The 17574-nt window shown below is 49.2% G+C and overlaps 1 protein-coding gene across 1 annotated transcript in view; it reads left to right on the top strand.

The window, feature by feature from the left end:
• Positions 1-11363, top strand: part of MMP17 (matrix metallopeptidase 17) — a 41366-nt gene extending 30003 nt beyond the window's left edge. Inside the window, exons 5-10 of the mRNA XM_015877647.2 lie at positions 361-537; positions 652-751; positions 1063-1145; positions 3991-4143; positions 4955-5212; positions 5334-11363. Of these exons, the coding sequence (XP_015733133.1) occupies positions 361-537; positions 652-751; positions 1063-1145; positions 3991-4143; positions 4955-5212; positions 5334-5656 (1094 nt within the window). The 3' untranslated portion in view covers positions 5657-11363. The remainder of the gene's footprint in view (positions 1-360; positions 538-651; positions 752-1062; positions 1146-3990; positions 4144-4954; positions 5213-5333) is intronic.
• Positions 11364-17574: the final 6211 nt, after the last annotated feature.

Genomic DNA, 17574 nt, shown 5'->3' with positions numbered 1-17574 from the left:
TTTACAGGCACTGCAAATAATAGTCATCAAGGAAAAAGCAGAATTCTCAGAATTGTACTTAAAGTCATCAACGTAGCTCCACAGGACACTGCTGTGCAGGGAGGACCAGCAATTGCATGTGTGCTTGACCCAGCCCATCTGGAGTCAGGTAGTAGGGATGCACCAACTGGGGTTGGCCCCACATGGCTCCTGGGAGTGGTTCTTTGTTTTGGCAGCAATTATGTAGGTTTGGAAGTGGACATTAAGTCCTGTTGAGATCTGACCTGAGCAACTTAAGCTCTAGCTCTTCCTTTTTCCAACAGGAGAAACATTTCTTCTTCACACATCATAATGAGTTTAATTTTGATTATGTATTTCCAGATGCTCACGGGATGGACCTCTTTGCTGTTGCCGTCCATGAGTTTGGCCATGCCATTGGCTTGACCCACATCTCAGCCATAGAGTCTATCATGAGGCCCTACTACCAGGGCCCAGTGGGGGACCCTCTGAAGTACGACCTGCCCTATGAGGATAAAGTCCGAATCTGGCAGCTCTATGGTAAGCCCTTGTCCCTTTCCCAGCCATGGCCTGTTTCTGAGCTGTATTTTGGGGTCATTGAGGTTGTGGTGGAGGATGTGTGTCCCTCTACTGCTTCTCTGTCTTTACACACAGGAGTCAGAGAATCTGTGTCCCCCACAGCCAAGCCTGAAGGGAGCAAAACTGAGGACCATCCTCTCCTTCCAGAGCTGCCTGAGAACCGCTCCACCATCCCGTAAGTCCAGTTCATTTCTTTCCAGCTGTTGCTGATGTTCCTGCAAATGACATGAGCAAGTCACTTCATGCCCCTGTTGCCCCAATTCCCCTCCTGCACAGAGGTGATAACAGCAGTGGGAGCATCAGCAGTGGAATATTCACACAGTAACAGGGATGTAGAAGGATCTGACGTTGAGGAAACACCTCTGCACAATTACTTCTTCCCATCTCAGCATCTTCCTCAGCCCTGCGTGGCTGGTGGGGAGGGGGTCTCTAGGATGGGGACCTGGGGCACAGCCCTTGCTTACCAACCTGGCCATCTCTGTGCAGGCTGCGGCGGGATGTGCCCAACAGATGCAACACTCACTTTGATGCGGTGGCCCAGATCAGGGGAGAAGCTTTCTTCTTCAAAGGTAAGTAACCCAGCATGACTATGGCCTTATGGTGACATTCACATGACATTGCAGAGGTGGTATTGGAAAGTCCAGGGCATGCAATCAGGATAAGCTGGCTCTGAGTTTGCAGGCTGTAGAGCAGGACCTGCAGACCCAGGAAAGTGGCTCACATGCAGCTGAATTCTTTCAGCTCAAATAAAAGCTCTGAGACCCTTCATCAGCCCACAATGGCCAGGGATGGCTGATGAGCACATTTCAATGTCTGTGTAAATCTCACCTCTTGGCAGAAAAAAACTGCCCACTCTGCTCCATGTCCACACAATATGCACCATCAGATCCAAAGCATGGGTTGAACCAAGGATGGCAGAACGAGCAGAACTCTCTTGCTTTTCACTTGGATGCCTTCAGTTTTCCTTTCCTCCCACACTTCATCTTCCTTGAAGCCACTTGCTGTGCATCACTCAGAGACGACACACGTACAATTACAGAACCATCTGGTTCAGTGTTAGCAAACACTTGCTAGCAGTGTGTCCCTGGGGTTCCCAGCTGTCGATGAGTATCCCATCGTTACCTCCTTGGCTGCACAGAGCCTATCTGTTCTGGCTTCCATGGGCTTTTTTCTCATCTTGATTGAAAAGCGCCCAGTGGGCAGTGCTTTCCATTCCCAGCCACTGCTTGGTGACCCCAAAGCCACCCAGCGGAGACACAGAAGCATGTCTCCAGGGATCAAGAGCAACGTCCATCTGACTGTAACCCTTCAGAGCTCCAGAGAACTTGGTGTTGTCTGAGGGAGCACAAAATGGAGGCTGTTCCCCTGAAGTATTTGTACAGAAGCCATGGAGAAGACAGGAAAATGAGAGACAAGAACTTGCATACAGAATAAATGGATATCTGTCTTGCAGAGGGGATTAAGAAAAAAATGAAAAGGAAAACTAAAGAGAAATCCAGCTTGGCAACTATTTTTGGATATATTTATTGTGGGCCAAAATGCAAATTGAAAGAGCAGAATGTCAGCATGAGCCAGCTGCACACTGCCCCTGGAGAGCAGCAGCCAAGGGCTCAGCCTGCCATCAGCACCCGGCTGTGCAGCAGGGAGTGGGGACATCTCCTCCTGGGCAGGACTGCGGTGAGCCCCAGGGGTGAGCTCCATCCTCCAATGGACACTGTGTTCTGAGCTGGTTCCCTGGCTGGAGAGAAGCATTGCTGAGTGCCATCAGATACAACAACCCCATCTCCCCAGAACTCACCCTACTGAAGGCAGTGCTGGGCTCCCCACACTGTTGCAATGCTGCTTGCTTTGATTTCGGTGCCTGACTGCAAATTCGTGAAGTTTTGGAACAACTTTGGCCTGTGTGCATGTTTGCAGGCAGCTATCTTGCCAGAGGCATCTGAAGTACTGAGAGCGTGGTACGCAGCTGGAATCAAAATCACCTCGTATTAAAGAAAGCAATTGCCTCAGCCCGTCATCCATGTAAAACGAGACACTCGGGATGGCAGGAGTTCGCACTTGGCTTTAATCCTACTCAGTTTGCCAGCTTGGAGGGTGGTTTTAAATCAAGCTTTTTAAACAAACATGGGGTTTGGGAGTTTCTCCTTTATTGTATTTCTGCATGCGGATGGCAGCCGTTCCCCCGTGCCTGGCTTTGGCTGATATTGTCCAACCAACTGCAGCACTCGGGTTAGCAGGCTTGGCTGTGACAAGCCACGAGCATGAGCAGAGCAGGGCCATCATATTAAGAATTCATTGCTAGCTCAAATGCTGCCTTTCTCATCTTTTTTTTTTCTCCAGATAGTTTTCAATGAAAACAGCCATTAGCATCGAGCATGGCTGCCCCTGAGTGTCGCTGTGCATCTCACTGGCGGCAGCTGCACCCTGCTGAGCCCACTGCTGGGACAGGGCAATCAAGTCAAAAGCACTTGGGCTTTCCCTTGTTGTGCCAATGAGCACACAGCTCTCAGAGGCTCCGAAATGAACCGACCAGAGAAGGAATTACGTTGAGATGGGTTTCTTTTTAGAAAAAGAAAAGAGTGAAAATCCATAATTGTCTAGCGTCTCTCTAATTAGAGATGCAGAGATCATCTTTATTTAATTAAGAGCGTTTCCATAGATGTACAATGGCCACCAAATTTGAATACTCTTCTTTATAGATTCTTGAAAAGAATCTATAATTATGGCAGTTCCTACCACATCTGAATGTATTATTCATTCGTAGGTCTCAGTCAGAGCAAATACGCAAACTGGAGCAGAAGAACAAGAATATGATATAAATCCTTATAATTATAATAAAAACCCCTCTCTGCAGATGTTTAAGCGTTAGAGTTTTGCCTCCTGCATTATTAGGCTGGGATCCAATTTCCATAACGTTTTGAAAGACAGTGTCACAATCTGCCAGCTCCAGAGAAAGCTCTGAATGCACTGAATACCAATCTGAAGGCGCATCTCTGCTTTCTGTCGCTCGTTTCCCTTGGGAACCCATGCAAGAGCAGATGTAAATAACGCACAGTCATTTCTAATGGGCAATAACAAACACGGGACGGAGCTGAGGGTTCACTCTCAGACATCTTGCTCCAATCGGGATCCCAGTGTGTGGAGCCCTCTGGGTAGAAAGCACCATCAGTGCCCTGCAGAAAGCCAGGCTAAGTCCCAGGCAGCACAGTGCCCGGGGGGCTGTTTTAACCACCCAAAAAGGGGCTTTCTTCTAAGAGCTGCCAGGAACAGAACGTGTCAGCAGCTGCTACTGCAGAGCCTGTGGCTCCCATCTCTTATGCTTCACTTCATTCTGCTGATGCATGGCGTGGTGCCGGCCTGTCCTGCACGGCGTTGGGCACTGGGGTGGGTCAGTAATACCCTCTGTCCCTCCAGGCAAGTACTTCTGGAGACTGACCCGCAATAAGCACTTGGTCTCCCTCCAGCCGGCCCAGATCCACCGGTTCTGGCGGGGTTTGCCCCTCAACTTGGACAGCGTGGATGCCGTCTACGAGCGGACCAGCGACCACAAGATTGTGTTCTTTAAAGGTGAGAGTTGTTGGTGCTGGAAATTGCATTTTGTCTGCTGCTGGGCTGCAAGAAGGGCTGAATTACTGATTTCAGAAGTGCTGAATCACCAGAGCCAGGCTGTAGGCACAGGGCTCAGCAGAGGATCTCACACCACCTCAATGGCCAGGGAAGAATTTCCCCAGGGGACCCTGACACCCCATCAGACTTCTCAGCAGGGCTGTGCCTTCCCCAGCCCTCATTGCCTGCTGGATCCAGGCTGTGTCCCTGCTCTTCCCCCCTGCCCTCCCACGCAGCCCTCAGTGCTGCTCCTCATCCTGCCTGCGATGATGGAACGAGAGGTTTACTCTCCAGCCATAAAACACTGCCTCATTCTCACTCTCCAGCATCGTTTCATCGATCCCTGGATACAAACCAAAGCACACAAATTACCCTGGCTTTCGAGTCTCTGCTGCTGATACATAGCCCTCTGTTTAAGTGCTTCTTCACGTTTTCTAGAAAATGAAGTGAAAAGCCTGCCCTTTAAAGCAGGCCGGGTGTCTCTCAGGGTGCTGCAGATGCATCAGGTCCCCAGAGACCTCATGCTGACAGAGTGCCTGTCCCCATGGCAAGATGCAAAGTGGGAGAGGGATGTGGGCCCAGGACCCCCAGCTGGGCAGCACCAGCAGCTGTCCCAGCAGGTTGCTCCTCTCCGACCCCATCCTCTGGTGCCAAGAGCCCAGCAGAGGGTTGTCATGGCAATATGTGATGAAGTAGCGGCTGATTGCAGGGAAGGCCAACCCCAGCTGTGAAACTGATGTGCTCATTCTCCACGCTTCTCTCCTTTCCTCAGGGGACAGGTACTGGGTGTTCAAGGACAACAACGTGGAGGAAGGATACCCACGGCCCATCTCAGACTTCGGGCTGCCACCAGGAGGGATCGATGCCGCCTTCTCCTGGGCCCACAATGACAAGACTTATTTCTTTAAGGATAACCTTTGCTGGCGCTACGATGATCACGAGCGGAGGATGGATGCCGGGTACCCCTCAGAGACCATTCCATGGAAGGGAATACCAAGCCCTTTAGATGATGCTATGAGGTGGTCAGATGGTGAGTCTGTGGGATGGGTCCAAAAAGTCAGGAAAAAAAGCCATGCTCTGAGATACAGATATGTGAAAACCTGTGCAAAAAAAAAAGAAGTGTTGGTAAAGGAAACATCTCTTTTTCCCAGGTGCGAGCTACTTCTTCAGGGGCAAGGAGTACTGGAGAGTGCTGGACAGTGAGCTGGAGGCTGAGCCTGGCTACCCCCAGTCCATCGCCAGGGACTGGCTGGTGTGCAGCGACATGCAGGCGGATGCCCCAGAGGCAGCGGGCAGCAGCAGGATTGGAGCACGCTCCAAACCCGGGCAGCACGACCAGAGCCGCTCAGAGAACAGCTACGAGGTCTGCTCCTGCACCTCGGCCTCTGAGCCGCTGCGGGCCTGCCCTGTGCTCAGACTGCCAGCCAGCATCACGCTGCTCTGGGCTGTAGCACTGCTGTGTGTGGCCCTATGACACCTCACCCCATGGAGGGGACAGTGGTGCTCCAGGACGACGGGTGGATGCGATCCCGTATGGCTGAGTGCTGCAAGCAGAAAAAACATTCCTAGGAACACGCTGGTGAAGGTTTTGAATTCTCCATGAGAAGTGAACAGTGGCCGTTTTTAGTTTGTTTGTTCGTTTGTTTTCTTTTGGATTTTAGTTGAAGGTCTAATAACAGATTTTGAGTTCTGCACCTTCTTATTCCCCCATCCAGCTGAAGATGAGAGCAGCCTAATGTTGCATTTAGAACTGTTCCATAGAGATGTGTAGCTTTGGATGCTGAACACTGCAGAGGAGGGAGGGAAGCGCTGCTGTGGTCAAGTGGGGACAGTGGTGGCTGCAGGACGGGCTGTGCTGCCATGACGTACACATCCCATTGGATGTACTGGGTAGAAAGAAACTCTGACATCACGAAGATTAACTGCAAGGTGATTGTTTTATTGTCCGGTCCGCCATGGTAACTGATGTCTGGGTAACCTGTGTCCATTCTACAGGCCAGAAACAGCTTTGCCTTTCAGAAGGCAATGCAGCTTATCTTTGTATCCAAATCTTTTCAGTTTTAACAGTTTCTCTAATAAACCTTGGCTGCCTACACACAGAGCTCCCAGTCCTCTGCTGGATCAAGCCTGCCACCTTCAGTAAGGTGCTGGCTGCTCAGGCTTGGGCACAGCCTTATGAACAGGACACCAATGACGTCACCCCAACAGCCTCATCCCTGCACTGGAATTCCTCTCCTCTTGGAGCTTCTGCCTCATGCTGTTTTATATTTTGGGAGGGATTGAAATGCATGGATTTGTGTTGCTGTCGTAGCTGGATGCATCACAGAGAATGGGCTGTGGGGAGGAGCAATGCATGCAGTCAGCTTTAAGCTCCTCCTGGTGCCTCAGCCACAGGTTTGGAGCAACAGATGGAAGGTCAAGAGCTGCGTTAGGGTGGTCCTTGAATTGGTCTCACTTGTACAGTGAGGTCACAGTGACCTTGCTGCACTGGTGCATCCCTGCCTGCTCAGATGGTAGCATCCTCTCAGTGATACAGCTCTGGATCAGGCTCTTTCTGAGGTTGATTTGGACACATCCATCAGTTCAGGAGGAGCCTACAGTTGCCTCCTGACTCTGGCTGAAGATAATAAATAACATTTCAGTGGCTTTTAATGTTCCCCTCAAGAAGATGAGTACAAAATATTGTTGTTGTGACTCATGGCTGAATGGACAGGGCACTCGGTAGCTGTGTGCTGAAGGATGAGCTGTCCCAAAGTGCCCATGTGCTGCTCAAGCTGAGGGCAGGCAGGAAGGGACAGTCCTGTTCTATGCCAAACAAATGTCCTATTGAATGTGTCCTTGTATTCAGAGTACAAAGCCATTGAGATCCACCTCAAATGGTGCACAGTCAACCACAGAGCATGTAATCATGCTGGGTGCTGTTCACACCAGGCCCACTTTTGTCCCCTGTTGGTCTCTGTTGACATTGGAGATATCCTGCTGAACCTCCAGTGCAAAATCCTATCTTGTAGCACATTTATGGTGCTGCTGGTACCAAATGCAATGGGACAAAAGCCAACCAGGATGCCCACTGTGCTGCAATACCATGCTATGAGCCCTGGATGCAGATGTGATATAATCACTCCCAGGGACAGAAATAGCAGCCAGTCTCCCTGGGAGGTCATTGATTCAGCATGGGGCCAGTGGGGTCAGTGCTGCCCGAGGGGTCACTGCAGGAAGGCTGGGGCATTGTGAGCAGATGTCCACAGCACAAAGACACCATTGTACCAAGAGCCCAAAGCAGTGGGAGGGGGAGGAACCAAAGGTTTCGGCTGTGCCGGGGCATCCCTCTGGTGCCAGTGGGAGGGCAAGGAGGCAGAATGGCTCCTCCAGCTCCAGCGGGATGCAGAGGTACCAAGGAGCCACCCTTAACATTTCCCCTCGTGCGGATGCTGCAGGGGGACCAAATCCACGGTGGTTTTCATCCAAAACCGAGAAGGTTGGTGGGGCTGAGCAGCAGGGGGATACCCGGGTTCTCTGTCCGTCTATCCGTCCCCGGGACGGCTCAGTGTGGCCACCGGAGGGCAGCAGAGCCCCGGTACAGCACGGAACGGAGCGGGGGGGAGGAAAAGACGGAAAAAGAGAAAACGAAAAGGAAAAAGGAAAAATAAAGATGAAAAAGTAAGGTGGGCAGAAGCAGTTTTCAAAAGCCAAAGCTATAGCAATGTCTGAATTAAAAAGTAAAAATAATAACAGTAAGAGTAATTAATCTCAGGCTTTACATGGTGTTCAACGGCTTGAGAAACACAATAAAGCTGTGGGAAGGTCTCCTCTGTCCACTAATTCAAATCACACATCAGGTGTGTGTGTGTAACATGAACTGCTGCCTCCCACAGCCCCATAGAAGGGAACACAGCCCTTATCCCAGCAGGTTTTGCTAAATCGAGTCATTCTGATTGATGAAGGGTGAAAGCTCTCTCCCTCAGGTTTAATCAACAATTGCCCTTGCTCAGCTGTGGGCAGGAGAGCAGATACTGGGGCTCAGCCCCATAGCTCAGGTGGAGCAGCTCAGCTTAATGCTGTATATGAGCAGGCGGGTATGTGCTTCTAGCATTTTCCTGCTTTGCTGTAGCTTTTAGAGATGGTTTTTGCTTCTCAGGTGATTACATGGGAGAAGACAGATCCCAGCCCTGCCTCCAGCCCCACCACCTCACTTTTTCCATCTCCTCTATCACATGCACATGGTGTGGGATCAGGCTGAACCCAGCAGTAAGCCTGGGGGATGCCTTGTGCAAGGAGCTCGCCCTGGCTCTCTGTGTTCCAGCAGTTCCAGGTAAGCTTGGTGCTGTGGATCACTTATTGCTTCTTGCTGCCATTGTAGGTGGGGCAGTTGGCCGGCCCTCGTGGGCTGGTATTGACTATGGAGGAGTACAGGACAGCCAAAAACAGGGAGTATGTGTATGTGGCAGAGCAACGTGCTATGAGAATACTATCTTGTGCTAAGAATAGGAGAGGCTATTAAAGCTGGATGGTATGTGGGGGATTTATGTAGGCATGCACTGGGGCTGTTAGCTGGGGAGCAGTCTTCTGCAATACAAGTTGGTATTGCAAGGCCAGGAGCTACAAGGTTACTATAAGAGCTGCCAGCCCAGCTCTCCATCCTCCACACAATTTTCTGGTCTTCAGTTGAAAATAAAGTGAAACTCCTAAACCTCTGGTGAGATTTATTGTCCTGTCAGCAGTGAAAACAGCAACTCAGCTTTATGCTGCCAGCTCTGGTGGGGTTTTTCCTCACTAATACAAGATGGATCTGGGTTTGGTTTTCTTTTGTTTTGTTTTTAATTAAACAGACAAAAAATCAACCCCTCAGACCTGGCTGTGAGCAGCTCTCAGTGCTTGGTACTGCATGTGCACCAGGGCTGCTTTGTTGCAGTAGGGATGAGACTTCACAAGGGACTGCAGCAAGATTTATGGGTTGTGCTGCTTGGTTTGTGGTGGCTTCTCTTTGGGCTTTACGTGAGTTAACATGCATCCTGGGGAGAGGCTTTCCTACCTTGTGTCTGATGAGCCAACCCCAGCTCACATGTGGTGCAACTGGAAAGCTTGGGGTCTCACTTGAGATTAATGACTTCATGTGTTTCAAAAGAGGTTTGGAGGTGGGAGCACCAGCTATGACTGCAGAAGTCTGTTTGTATGTTGAGGTTTTGAAGGTGGAAATGCCCCGTTCAGCTCACCAGCTCAGCTGTAATACAGAGAGAGCCAAGCGAGGAAGGCCCTGGCGTGTCTATCCTGTGAAACAGAAGAGGGAGCTTATTTGGGGGGTTGCTCCATGACAATGCTCCTCCTTCCACCCAACAGTGTGGAGAAACTGATGGCTGCTTTGGGCTGGGGAATAGGAAACTGTGGTGCTGAGTGGTATGTGGGCATTGCTCTTTGCTAGCTGTGCGACTGTTTTGCATCCCACAGCTTCTCTGTGCTGAGGTACTCACCCTCCTGCTCTGAGTTGGTGGGCTATGAACTGCTCACCTTCACATCTGTGGAGCTGTAGAGTGGGTTTGCTTGTTTCTGAAGCTGCTAAATAATGGGCTAGCTGTGGCCCAGGAGGGCTTATGAAGAACTATGGAGGCTCCTCAGAAGCCTGCCTTCCAACAGAGCTCTGGGGAGAGATTTCCACAGCAGCAGTGGAAGTCTTTGCTCCACTTTCTTGCATCTCTGTGCTTCAGCTTCTCTGGAATGTTATCATTATGCTCAACCCAAGCTTGTAACTGCTCTGTTTTTCTGAGCACACGAAAGTAAAGATGTTTTACAGCAATTCTCTGCTTTAACTGTCCCTTTTTCCGCTGCTGTTTCCATTTGCCCTTTATCCTCGTTTGCTGCCATGGAGCCCTTTGCAGGGAGATGCCCATGATGTGAGATATGTCAGATATTTGTGGTGCAGCTTTACAACCTCAGTCCAGATGTGGGCAGCAGCTGCTTTCCCAGGCTGTATTGGGAACGGGTACGCAGAAGCTGAAGCAGGATAGAGTGGTTTGGCAGTGAAGCTTCTTCCCCTGAGGTATATGGGGAATTCCTGTTTGTCTAGCCCTCTCTAAGCAAAAGCCATGCTCGGGTGTGTAATGTTTTGCAAGGCTGTGCTAATTCTGTCCAATGGAGCACATGCTGAGTGCTTGGTATGCCATGTGCTGCAGCCACGTTCCAGCACCCTCCTGCTCCTGAGGCTGCTGCTGGGCCTGCCTTGGAGCTGCCCCGAAATAGCGTTGTTCTGGCAGCCCAGCAGACTGTTATTCCTAACCTTTGGGTCACGCAAGGTAGCGGTGACGCAATGGAAAACCATGGTCTGCATGTGCTGTCACTGCAGTGGCTCATCCATCAGCTGCACTCTGACCCATGCTGGGCTGCCCATGGGGAAGGGCGATGGCCCTGGTGCTGCTTTGGCACCAGGCTTCCCCTTACAGCATCTCATCAGTGGGGTGAAATGCTCTTCTGCATGCAGTAATCTGGTGGTTGTGTGTGTCCTGCTGGCACCCTGCTGTCAGGCCTCCTCACCTCCAGTGCTGCTGTATGCGTAGGGTCCATTCTCCTGCCGTGCCCCTCTATGCAATTACAGCTTTCAATCTTAATTCAGACCTGCTTCCTGCTTGCCTTTCTGTGTTACCAGGGTGAGCAAACAAATACCTGCCAGCAGGCTCCGAAGGCCACGTGGCTGCCAGCCTGTCCTTGCAGTGTGTGTGCTCATGTGCACGCTATCTCTGGCCTTGTTTGGGCTGGTCTCTGCAGGTGTGTGCTGAGCTGTTGGGGTGTAAATGTGCTGCTGATAGCAAAGGGAAAGAACCTTCCTGTTCCCAGCTGTGGGAGGGCACTGGCCTCACTTGAACTCAGCCCAGAGAAGCGTGGAGTGCTCGGACAAATGCTGTGGAATAATTCAGTATTGATGATTATCCATCTTCCCACTGAGCTTCTGGAGGTTTGGGTTTGTTTCCAGTGCTGCAGCACAGGACTGCTTTGTGCAGCTGCATCTGGGTGAGCCCATCAATGGGCGGAGTGGCAAGGATGCTGCTGGGCTTTCTCCCTCAGTTCTTTCTCCTCTTGCAGTCAGGGATGTAGAGATGATTTTCTTACATGGCAGAACAAAAACTGAAGTGAATTAATTAATGAACCACACTGAACTTGGTCAGGGTGAGCAGTGAGGAGGAAAAAAAAAAGTGGAAATGAACTCAGCTGCAAATGGTGTCTTCAGGACTTGAGATGGATGAGCAGCCCCTTCTGGGGGCAGAAATCCTGGGGTAGGGGCAGCCAGCTGGGATGTGAGCTTCTGCAGCAGCATCTGATGGAGGGCATTTTTCTGTCCCCTTCTCCCTGCTCTTCCCAGGCTGCCCGCCAGGCAGTCAGACCTGCAGCTGCGTTTGTTTTTCCACAGGCTGTTGGGATGATAGCAGTGCTATCAGCAGGACGGAACCTCAGGCTGCAGGTGGTAGGGCCTCCGCTCCTGAGCTTCTTGGGGAGGGTGAGTGTCTCACATGGGGTTCTACAGCACTGAATACAAGGTGACCCTGCTGGGACTGCTTATAAAAACACATGGGCCCTACAAGCAGCAGCAGTGCTGTATATTTGGACTTGCAGGTGGATGTAAATGTGGGGACAAACAGGTCACGTAGCTGGGGTCACTGAGCCCTCCAGTGCCGTACTCTGAAATAAGGAAGGAAAATGCCCTTGCTCTGTAGGTGCTGCTGTTTTCCTGGTGCTTTGCTCTTGTGGCCAGGCTGGAGCAGCTTTAGAGATAGGTCTGTGTCTGGATTGCCCAAATGTTTACGTGTCATTGCTGGCTTCTGGTAGCAGGTTCAGTTGTGCACACCCACAGGCAGAAGATTTACTGCTGAAGCTGCTCATCCTGATAAACACCCATCCTTGACCTGCAGCCTGATAAGGCACCAGGAAGCAGCTCACCCCGGCTGATAAAACCATCCATGCTGGTGCTCCAGTGCTGTGCACGTGGGTACAACTGGGACAGCATCTGCCTCTGTTGTGTGCTGCATTCAGCTCATACCTGGGCACTCTGCATTGCTTCTCCCATCCCAGCCAAAACAAATGCAATCTGCTCTTGTGTACGCTGCAAGGACCCTGCCAGGAACAAAGAGGAGCTCAAATATTTGTGCTCGGTTATGGCTCTTTCCATTCAGGCAGTAAGTGCCAACTGCTGCAGAGCCTGGTGCTGTGGGATTTCTGCTGGGCTCTCTGGCTTCACAGCCCTGCCAAGATGAAACACCTACAATTAACAGCTGGGTTCAAAGCTACTATATGGAGATTCCTCCATTCCTCTTTCTCATTAGGGCTTTGGATGCTCTGTTATGCTCAGAGCAACACACAGCACTGACTGCAGTGAGGTCTGGCAGCAGAGTAACCTCCTTTCCTTGACAAACTCTGATTGCCTTCTCCAGTTAATGTGGGATTTTTCCATTAGCCCCACAGTTCTTTTGTTAGTTTTTTTTTCCTCAGAAACATCTTATCAGGAGTTCATTAGCCCTGGGATGTAAAGGACCGACTCCTTAGTCTCAACCACCTTTTATAATTACTTTCTCTTTGAGCTGTAAGCTGGAAGATGTCTCCTGAATTCCATTTTACACAGTGTGCAGCACTCCCCTTATTTCTGTATTTGACGTAAAATTAAACCATCTCTACTTCAGCTAACTGGGAAATTACTAAGAACTTCAAGAGCTTCAGGAAAAGCCTACTGTCAGAGATGAGGCTTTTTCTGGCTTGCTTTTTAGTTGCATGCATTACACACGACAGGTGAGAAGTGCTGTTTGTCTGCTTTGGCAGCTGTCTGCACTCCCAAGATGGGTTTTGGCAGCTCCTTGAGCTCCCTGCTTCTTCCTGAGGTCACAGCTGGGATGGTGCAAGGGCCGAGGTATCTTCACAAAGCGCTGTCCTGTTGGAGCAGTGTGCCTAGCAGGGCTGTAAGAAATGTGCATACAGAGATGTATCTATTCCAAGCAGAGTGTAAAGGTGGATCAATTCTATAGGGCCCACATTAGAAATGCTGAAGCTCAGTATGTCAGCTTGGCCTGACCCTGCTGTTTGCTGATACTTGAGGAGGCAGTAGAAGTTAAATCCCTTGTGTTCCTGGTGCTCCTGCGCTGGCAGTGGGTTGAGGTCAGAGGAACGAGTGTAGGGAGAGAACTTCAGCAAACAGCTTTCCTTTTTCAACGTGACACAAACCCTTTGCAGGGTTATATGTATATCATTGTCTGGTTAGAAGCAGTTGATTGATAACAGCTCCTGCAGCCAGCACTGGGAGTACCATGGCAAGCTTCCTGGAAAACACCTGTGCACAGCAAACACACAGCAAACCTGTTACAATGAGCTGGCTGATAAGGGATGTTGTGCTTCAATGGAGTTAACTCATAAACGTGGGAGAGGCCTCGGTTTCTTGAACAACAATGAAAAAGGGCAGATGTTATGTAAGTCAGCAGTGCATAGCCAGTCACTGTGCACGGTTATAGAGCTGGAGTAACACTTTCATTGCAGCACACCATGAACCTGGGACATCCTTGTTATTTATCTTCCTCTGTTTGCATCTTGTCCCCTGCCAGAGGTGATCAGAAAGGTATCTCAGCAGCTCAGTGATTCTTCATTCCCACTATTCAAACAGCCTAATGTTGGTAAGCTAAAAGCTGAAGAGCTGGCAACAGCTTTGCTAAAGAAGAGCAGTGAAGGGCCAGCCCAAACCTAGTATGCATGTGCTGCTCAGGACCTGCTGACCCCTGCTACTGGCAGGGATGTGAAGGAATTCACTGCTGCCATGCATAGTTATGCTTCAGAGTGGGCAAAGCTGTGCTGGCAGAGTGAGCTGAGATGTCTCCTGTGTGATGCAGACAGACATATGCCTCTTCTGAGCCACGAGAGATCTGGCTAAATTATCATAAGGAGGGCATCTGATTTGTCATGCAACAACAGATCATCTGCGATTCAAATAAGAGTATACTTATGTTGTTAAAATGGCATTGTTTGCTGCAGGGCATATTTGTCTTACTGAATTCAACTACAGAGAATTTATCTAATCAAACAAGGTTGGTTTGACATGGGTGGCTCTGCGGGCTGCAGCTCATCCTCAGTGCCTTGTTGACTTTCAGGGGCTGTTGATGGCTCTATTTTGATTGTTCCTGTTTGGTTTGGGTTTTTTTTTTCTGTTTTAGTCTGAATGCTGTTGGAGCATCCTAATTGCGTATAGAGGGATGCTGAAGCTTTCTGTAAGAAGAATTACATTGCACATCTAGAAAGATGCAATCCTTCCATCTTCCATCCGCGTGCAATGGTCAGCATGAGACATGCACATAAGAGAGATCATGAGCATGCACCTTGCTCTAGCAGCTCTCCCTGCCTATGCCTAATGGCTTGCTCTGTGTCAGCATCACGGGGATACTGCTTCTGTGCCTTATGCAACAGCTGTACCCATACATGTAGCAGCACATTTCTTAGCATGGCCTAATTTGATGTCCCATGACACATTAAACTGATGTCACGGTGGCTGAACAGCTTTCAAGTTGATTCTGTTCCTAACAGACTGGCAATAACTGAGACCTCTGCTGGCACAAGTCAGTGCAGTTGGCTTTGTTGTTTCTGGATGAGGCTTGAGGTTTGTACACAAGGGAGATGCTACATTCTCTGGCTCCATCCCCCAGGGCAGCCAGCATGGTGAGAAAGGTCTCATCTGAAAGTGTGTGACCTGGGGTCTGTGAAGTGCTTGGTGGTTATTTCATGAAAGATGTGATGTTAGTTTAAAAGACAGTCTGTTTACAGAGAAATCTGATTTCCAGTATAATCTCTGTAATGTGAAGGAGGTGATGACAAATCCTCAGCTTATAAACTACGGGATAATGCCATCAGCAAAAAATAAACAAGTTCTCTTAAACCAAATATTTCCAGTGTTCCCCTCTTTCTCCTTGATGCCGCTTATACAGTACATTTCTGCCTACTTTTCTTCTTTATTCTTATTTTCTTCTCCAGAAGCCATATCTCTATTAATAACCTGACATCGTTGGAGTGGTGCAAAGTGTAACTACTTAAACCAAACGGGCTGTGATGTTTTAAATGCAAAGTGTTTGTGTTGCTCTCTGGATTTGAGTCTACATCATTACAGTTGTAGAACAGAATTTCCAGTAAGCCATAAGGATCCCAGATATGTTAAGGGTTAGGTTGAGACTGAATACCAAGTTAAAAATAACAGAGCTCTTTCTACCCCCTGTGTATCTTTCAGTGGACACGCTTCCCTTTGCTGTTCCCCTCATGCTCTTCTGGATTGATTGTTCAGCATCCAGCATCCCGTGCTTCTGTGGCCTTTGATATGCAGTCTGGAAACCTTTCCAAGTTCCCAAGTGCAGTCAGACCTTCCATGCCCTGTGCACAGGGTCAGCTCTGCAGCAGACTGGTCGTGGTATGGAGTTCAGCAAGCGTACAATGTTGTGGCAGAAGGAAGGCAAGCTAACCTTGGTTACGGTATTTCTCATGTAGTTCATTTAAGGTTACTTTCTGGTTTCTATCTCTTCATTTTGTTTATTTGCAGTGAAATAAAAGAGAAGAGCATTCAAATATACGCTAGTATTAATAGTTTGTTGCATCTGGCTATGTTTTCTGTAAATGGGTTATATTAATATTGCTGTTCAAGCCTCGAAGCTGCAAAAAACATCCCATCCTAATTGCACAACCTCAGCTTAGGTCCCCTGTTAATATGTGGGTGGATACAACTCTTCTTTACAAGTTTCTCGAGAGACAAAAAGAGTACACTGGTGTCCTGCTTATTATGCTGTGTTAGTTTTAAACAGCCTCTTGTCAATCAGCAGCCCAGTAGCTTCTCCTCCCTCTGGGTTTTGTGAGGTTAATGCATGAGTCATGGAACATTTGACTGAAATTTCATGAGTCATGGAAAGCCTCTGTAGTCCTCATAGTTCTGAACGATCTTTTCCAGCACTGCCAGGTTGGGTGCCTGTATATACATCGTGATCGCATCCAGTAATGTTTTATTGTGTCAACAAAAACAGAATCCTCTGTTGGGAAATGTTGGGGTTATGCTGCCTTATTAGCTGAGCAACTCTCCCAGTTTGTACCTACACAAAGAGAGCATGAAGGGCAGAGAATTCCTAAATCACGATTAACTTTTTTGCTCTCGCTTCCCTTCAGGTATTTGTTTTTATTGGTGATTATGCCTTGTTGCCTTTGATAAAGGGCAAACAAACCCGGGGCTGCTTGGTGAGATGCATGCATTTCTCATCCTTAGTTGGATGTAACAATTACTGTATTATGGATGCTACCAAAATCAAAGTAATACAGACCTTGTCATTTACACAGATGAGAGGAAGAGGGAAGGAACCCAGGGGAGTAAAGCACCTAAATGTCTTTCAGAAACTCATCCCTCATTTGTCAGCAGAAAGCCAGCAGCTGGATATCTTCCATCCCAGCCAGGTGCTTCAGCTGAGCTGCGTGTCCAGGTGTTCAACACTGGAACTTCCCTGAGGTTCCACTGTAAAGCTTTCCTCCCCTCATTGCTTTGGGCTTCTGTGCTGGAGTACAGACCCTCTTTGCACATTTCTAGGATGGAGAGATGAAGGATTGTTTCTTTGGGATGTAGCAGTGGACGTGCTGATCCCATCTGCTTACTGCTGCAGTGTCAACTCAGTGCAGTGCAGTGTGCACCTGTGCTCAGTTGTACATTTCTTTGAGGCTCCCTGTCCTTGTCAGTTGAAAAGGCTGATTGATAACATATCCAGGGGAAGAGCCTGGTTTTTTTTTTTTTCCCAACTGCTCTTTCTTTCTATCTGTAGGAGCTGGTATGATAACACCCAAGGCCTGAGTTACTCCTTACTGCTTTTCTTTTGGTTTTAGAGAGATGTTCTCAGTCTCTGCCCAGAACCACTGTGAAGCTGGAGGGAGCTGAGCATTACACATCTAGCTTGTTCAAGGCTGTGTTTTGACCTTGCCTGTATCATTCCTACCAGATGCTTGCCCAACCTGCTCCAAAAACGCTCCCGCACTGCAGTGCTCTGCTGTCCAGGCAGCCTGCTTGCATCCAGACCCAACCACACAATGAGATGTTGGGAAGAGAGCTCCTTCATTGCTGCCTGACCTCATTATGTCTTGTCCTATCCCTGTGCACATTGCTCACTGCTACAATCTAAACAGCTGTTATTTACGTCTGCAAATTTCTCCACTGTGTCTGCATGGGATGATTAAGGAGCAGTGCCTACCTGAAATTGAATATTCTACTGGGCTTCTTGAAAACAGACACCTCCAAACTAATTAGTCCTAAAAGGAGGAAAGTCTTACAAGTGTTCCCCACTTGAGGCACGCTGGAAGCAATTACCCATCCTAAGTGAGGATGGACCAGGGGGGGGCTCTGTGCATGGCATGGATGCAGGCAGG

Source organism: Coturnix japonica, chromosome 15 (genome assembly GCF_001577835.2).
Source record: "Coturnix japonica isolate 7356 chromosome 15, Coturnix japonica 2.1, whole genome shotgun sequence".
Lineage (NCBI taxonomy): Eukaryota > Metazoa > Chordata > Aves > Galliformes > Phasianidae > Coturnix > Coturnix japonica.
Note: the sequence above shows the minus strand (reverse complement) of the source record. Positions and strands in the feature narration are given on the sequence as shown.